The sequence below is a fragment of the Nicotiana sylvestris genome, chromosome 11 (assembly GCF_000393655.2).
Source record: "Nicotiana sylvestris chromosome 11, ASM39365v2, whole genome shotgun sequence".
Lineage (NCBI taxonomy): Eukaryota > Viridiplantae > Streptophyta > Magnoliopsida > Solanales > Solanaceae > Nicotiana > Nicotiana sylvestris.
This window is the reverse complement of record NC_091067.1, coordinates 156409059-156412347: the sequence shown is the minus strand read 5'-3', so window position 1 is coordinate 156412347 and position 3289 is coordinate 156409059. Positions and strand designations below refer to the sequence as shown.

Below are 3289 nucleotides of genomic sequence, written 5' to 3'. Positions count from 1 at the left end.
AACGTGTAATATTCTGTATCCTCATTACTTACGAATCTAAATGATCTTGGATTTCGCCAATTCATGCATATACCATGAAGTTACAAAGGTTATACTTGCCAATCAGCCCCAAAAACAAAGTAGGCACTATGAAAAAAAAAATATAATACTAGTAATTCATTCCATCTCTATTTTCTTCAAACAATTTTGAGATACATACTTTCTTGCACACAAGTTTTTGAATTTGTACAACCATTATTTTCTTCCCCACCAAGTTAAGTGCTTTTTTTAATGAACAAAATCAAAAGGGTTTCACTATTAAGTTCCAAACAATTATAACCAAAGGGAAAGAAAAGCAAAAATTCCTTTCTTCAAAATAAAAGGTAACAATGATTTTGTCCAAATTAGTAAAATCTCAAGTGTACCCTAAAAATCATAGCCTTCATTCCAAGTATCTTTATTCCTCATAAGTTTACAACTCCATGTAGTCCAATAGTTCCTCGACGCGCCACCGCCAGCGCGTATATACATATCTTTCTAAATCTAACGATAGACAGCTAAATTACATCATTTCAGTCTAATTATGATGTTCTATAGCACTAAAAAGTTAACGTTTATTTACAATAACCTACATTAACTTTGGTAAAATACCAATCTGGTACCATATTCTTTACACGTGCGTTAGAACTCCGTTAACGAAACGTTATTTCTCCACTCATCATGTGACGGCGACCATAACGGCGACGGCGGGGCCTTCAGTTTCTGCAAATACTCCGTTACATCAAACCCACCTCTCTTCACTTCCTCCGTCAACTCCGTCCCATCTTTTGACGGCAAAAACGGCGGCCGTACAACTTCCGTTAATAAATCCCATTTCAGACCACGAAAAAACTCATGCTCCTTAATCTCCGACGCGCCTCTCCGATAACCCAACCGGCGCGTCGGATCTTTCTCCAGCAATTTACCGATCAAATCCGTTAGAGCATTTCTCTTCCCAATAAACTCCGGCTCCATCATCAATATTCTCCTGAAATTTTCCTTCTTATTTTTCCCTTTAAACGGCGTCGTTCCATACAACATTTCATAACATAATACCCCTAATGCCCACCAATCTACCGCAAATTCATGCCCTTCACCTCGTACAACTTCCGGTGCCACGTATTCCTCTGTACCAACAAACGAATTCGAACGTTCGTAAAACGAACTCGGATTTCGTCTACTCACGGGCGAAACACGTGCACTTTTCACTTTCCTTAGTCCATTTTTGGTCGTGGTCGTGGACCTAGAATATGTGCATGTTTTCTTCGGAAGTACAAATTTAGCAAATTGTCTGAATTTTTTGGGCTGTGTTGGTGGTGGAATGTTATCGATTTCAGGATCTGAATTGAAATCTAAGGAACTGAGATTTTTTTTCAGAGTTAAGTTTTTGCAAAGATCGAAATCCGTTAAGGTCACGTGGCCGGATTGTTGAATAAGAATATTCTCGGGTTTGAGATCACGATAAACAATGCCTAAAGTGTGAAGATATTCAAGAGCGAGTATAATTTCAGCTAAATAAAAGCGAATAGCTGAAGGTGAAAAAACATGGTCGCTTTGTTGATAACGGAGGACATTAAGGTCACCGCCGGAACAATATGGTACAGCGTAGGAAAGCATGTCGGGGGTTTCGGAGAAGCCGAGAAGGGTAGGGAGGAAAGGGTGGTGGAGACGGTGGAGGACGGTGGTTTCCCACCGTGCACGGCGGTCGGAATCAGGTTTTGAGAATTTGTCGATGACTTTGAGAGCAAAAGGGTATAGGGATAATGGGTCGGTTATAGTGTTGTGGACTAAGAAAACAGTGCCCATAGCACCTTTGCCTAGTACTTTGATGGCTCGTAGGTTGTCTAAGTTTAAAGGTGGAAATGGCGATGTGGGATTATCCATTGTAAGAAATGAGAGAAAGAGAATGAGAGTGTGTAAAAATAGGAGGAGAGATTATATATATATATAGAAGGAAAAGTGTACGTGCGTTTGGTTCAGGCGTTCGTGTGTGTGTGTTTTCAGGGAAGAAATAGAAGAGCTGGTGGAGTTGGGTTTTCTTTTTTCTTTTTTTTTTTTTGGGGGGAGAGGGGGGGGGGGGGGAGGAGGAGAAGCAATAGTAATTTGTGGGGTTGGGATATCTGTTTTGGTGTATCTAATTAACTACTTAATTGTAATTAAGCAACTCGTCCTCTTTCAAGTGGGGTGTGTGTGTGTTGGGGGGGGGGGGTGATATCAATTAGCTGCTTAGAAAAGTTTAGTGATCGTTTAGACATATAACAATTGTAAAATTCCAAAAACAAAAGTAAAAAAAAACTTTCAATCGAAAATGATATTTGAATAGAGTTGTGTTTGAACATGAATATAATTTTGAGTTGCTTTTGAAGTTTTGTGAGTGATGTGAAAATTTTGAAAACAGTTTTTCGGTATTTTTCAAATTTTCGAAAAATTTCAAAATTCATATTCAAGTGAAAATTAGAAATTTTATAGCCAAATACTAATTTCGAAAAAAAGTAAAAGAATTTCGAAAAAAAGTCAAATAATTCTTATGTCCAAACAGGCTCTTAATCTCATGTACTTCATGCGTTTCAATTTGTTTGAACCTTTTCGGAGTATAATGATTAAATTGATTCATTTTCGGTGTGAGTTCAGACATCGATCCATATATTTTTTGAAATAGAATTTACGTATTTGAAAACTAAATAAAAAGTACAATAAGTCATTAATTAATAATTAAAAATATTTTTAACCGAAATATAGTCAAAGAAAATCTTATTTGACTCCCCAAATAGTAAAAATGTTCATTCTTTCTTATACGCGATCAAGTTACTCCAAAAAAACATGCAAACCTGTCTCAAATGTGAAATTTGTAATATTGAGAAAGAAATTATCTGCTATAACAAATATATATAATTATTATAAATATAATTTGATGATGTAAAAAACCTTTACATCGATGGTGTATTAATTAACTTAAAACTCTAGCCAGACCTATGAGTTAATTATTGTCTTTAGTAATTATATTTCAAGAGACAATATTAAATAGTTTGGATAAGTGGAGTTTCAAATTTGCAATAGGATGTAACATCTAAAATATGTAGGACAATGATCATTAATTTCGTAACTAGTTATAGACTTCATTCAATTTTGAAGTATGTTCATTGTATAGTCGTGCCTAAATTGGCGTATAATTTTTTAATATTTGACTTGAAAATATAAATGATATAATATAAATGAAGGCGATAAATTTTAACGGAGGAAATTAATTCTCATGAAGCTATACACATTCTAA

General features: G+C 35.5%; 1 protein-coding gene across 1 annotated transcript; it reads right to left on the bottom strand.

Annotated features, from left to right (window-relative positions):
- Positions 1-401: 401 nt before the first annotated feature.
- On the bottom strand, positions 402-1995 carry LOC104210853 (serine/threonine-protein kinase UCNL-like). The gene has a single exon (XM_009759827.2). The coding sequence runs from the start codon at positions 1900-1902 to the stop codon at positions 661-663; it is 1242 nt and encodes a 413-aa protein (XP_009758129.1). The 5' UTR covers positions 1903-1995; the 3' UTR covers positions 402-660.
- Positions 1996-3289: the final 1294 nt, after the last annotated feature.

Excerpts from the sequence above, each read along its gene's own strand:
- LOC104210853 (XM_009759827.2), bottom strand. The coding sequence starts at position 1,902 with ATGGATAATCCCACATCGCCATTTCCACCTTTAAACTTAGACAACCTA.